The sequence below is a fragment of the Coenobita brevimanus genome, chromosome 39 (genome assembly GCF_032717465.1).
Source record: "Coenobita brevimanus isolate Jiangsu-jjx chromosome 39, ASM3271746v2, whole genome shotgun sequence".
Lineage (NCBI taxonomy): Eukaryota > Metazoa > Arthropoda > Malacostraca > Decapoda > Coenobitidae > Coenobita > Coenobita brevimanus.
In genome coordinates, this window is record NC_136992.1 from 30,418,033 (window position 1) to 30,420,532 (window position 2,500).

A 2,500-nucleotide genomic window follows, 5' to 3' on the forward strand; every position below is an offset into this window, starting at 1 on the left:
TGGTCCCCCCCCCCCTCTCTCTCTCTCTCTCTCTGATTGCATGACAGGATACAGACTATGAGTTAATGAGGAAATGTCACCAAGAAGAATGTCCAGAATCAGTGTCTGTCTCTTGCACAATGGTCTTGGGAAGGAATCAGGTTTTTCCAAGTTAAAATCATCCCCTAGAATACGGCTACAACGATCCAGTCTAAGAAGCCACGGTGGCCCAGTGGTTGGCGTCGCTACCTATGATTTTGCTGGCCCGATAGCACCAGGGTTCGTGTCTTGGTGTGGGTAGGTGGCATCATTGAACTCAGGTATGCATTCACCCTTACCCGCCACAGGATCAAAGGCCAAAGTACCAATATATGAGATGAGCACCAAGACTAAACGCCCCACAGTCTAAGAGCAACACCGCTGTCTAACAGTCTGACCGGTGTGGGAGCCAAATTCGTGTTTTTCCAGTTGTGGTGGATGTAGCAGGGGGTTGAGACGCAAGATGGTGGTGGCAGACAGTGGTACGGGGTGGGTTGGGTTGCTGATTATTGACTCTCTCTCTCTCTCTCTCTCTCTCTCTCTCTCTCTCTCTCCCTCTCCTTTCCTTCCTTCCTTCATATCCTATGTGCCTCTTCCCCCCTCCCTTTTCTTTCTCCTCCCTTTTTCTCTCTTCAACCTTTTCCTCCTCCCTTCATACCCACTTGACCCTTCCCTCCCTTTCCCTTCTCTCCCTACACCTCATTCCTCCCTCCTACTCTCTTATCTCTCCTCTCTCCATCCTCATTCTTAACTCCCTCCCTACTTCATAAAGCCCCTACCCCATCTTTACGCTTCCCCCCTCCTTTTCTTCCCCCGTTTACTTTCCCTTTCCTTCCTTACTCCATCAACTATCCCTACTCTCCCTTCACCCTTTCCTTCCTCCCTTCCTCTCTCCCACTCCACTCTCTCCCCCTTCCTCCATCCCTCATTCTTTTCTCTCCACTGTTTCCTAATTCCCCTCCTCTCCCTCAGCATTCCCCCTCCCTCCTCTGCCTTCACCTTTTCCATCCCCATAACCCTCCTCTGTCTCTTTCCCAATTCCTCCTTCCTCATTATTTCCTATTTATTCTTCATTGTCACCGCCTTCCCCCCTTACCGTAACCCTTTCCCTCCTCCCTTCACACCCCCTTCCTGCCCCCCCCCCTCCTTCCTGCTCTCCTGTCCTTGTCTTTGGCTGACGGAATAGTTTTGTTAGTTATTTACACTATACCAAACAGCCGCCAAAGGACCAGCATGTCTGTTGTTGTTTGTTTTCCTTCGTACTCATTTGTACCCCCTCCTTCCCTTCCCTCCCTTCTCCTTTTCCCTCATCGTTCCTTCCCCTCCCTTCACCCTATCCCATCTCCTTCCGTACCCCCTTGACTCTACCCCCTTCCTTCCCTCCTCCTCCTCCTCCTCCCCTCCCTTCACCCTTTCCCTCCTCCTACACCCCTTCACCCTCCCCCCTTCCTTCCCCTCTCCCTTTCCTTCCTCCCTCCCGCCCCACCCCAGCAGGTGTCCCCCGTAAGAGCGGTAGGGACCCTGAAGGAGTACCCAGTCGCCCTCCGTGTCTCGCACCATCCACACACACAAACATGAAGCTCCTCGTCTTTACCCTGGCATCACTAGCCATAGGTAAGTTGGCCTCTGTTCCCCCCCCCCCTTCTCTCTCTCCTTACTTTCCTTCACGTTTCCCCATCTTTCATTTATCCTTTCGTCCTTCCTTGGCCTCTTCTTCTACTTTCTTTACCCCTTCCTTGCTTGTTATCTCTCCTTCCTTCTTTCTCTCTCCTTTTCCTTGTTTCTCATCTCCCTTTCCTCCCATCTTTCCCTCCCCTTCCTCCCATCTTTCCCTCCCCTTCCTCCCTTCTTTCCCTCTCCTTTCCTCTTCCTTGCTTCTCATCTCTCCTTCCTCCCTTCTAACCCCATTCTTTTCCTTGCCTCTCACCTCTCCTTCCTCCCTTTTTTCTCTCTTCCATGCTCCTCACCTCTCTTTCCTTCCTTCTTTCCCTCTCCTCCCTTTCTTGCTTCTCACCTCTCCTTTCTCCTTTATTTCTCTCTCCTTTTCCTTGCCTCTCATCTCTCCTTCCTCCCTTCCTTCCCTATAATTTTCTCATCCTTGCTTCTTGTCCTACTTTCCTTCCTTCTTTCCCTTTCCTCCCTTCATTGCATCTCATCTCTCCTCCCTCCCTTCTTACCCTGTCCTTTTCCCTTCCTTGCTTCTCATTTCTCTTTCCTCCCTTCTCTCCCTCTCCTCCCCTCCGTGCTTTTTATCTCTCCTTCCTCCCTTCTTTCCCTTCGTTGCTTCCTATCCTTCCTTTTCTGCCTTCCCTCTCTCCTTATCTTTCCTTTCACCTTCAGTCACTCGTAAACATGAATTTTCTAGACTTTATCCTAACATCTATCGATCTATCTAATCTATCTATCTAGTTTTGTGTACTGACGTCACTAGCTTCTCGCCTCTGCTAATCTCTCTCTCTCTCTCTCTCTCTCTCTCTCTCTC

At 50.6% G+C, this 2,500-nt stretch overlaps 1 protein-coding gene across 1 annotated transcript in view; it reads left to right on the forward strand.

Moving 5' to 3' along the window:
- Nucleotides 1-1,592: 1,592 nt before the first annotated feature.
- The window catches only part of LOC145396842 (protein obstructor-E-like), a 19,576-nt gene continuing 18,668 nt past the window's right edge, over nt 1,593-2,500 (forward strand). The window contains exon 1 of the mRNA XM_080270125.1: nt 1,593-1,632. Coding sequence (XP_080126251.1) covers nt 1,593-1,632 — 40 coding nt within the window. The remainder of the gene's footprint in view (nt 1,633-2,500) is intronic.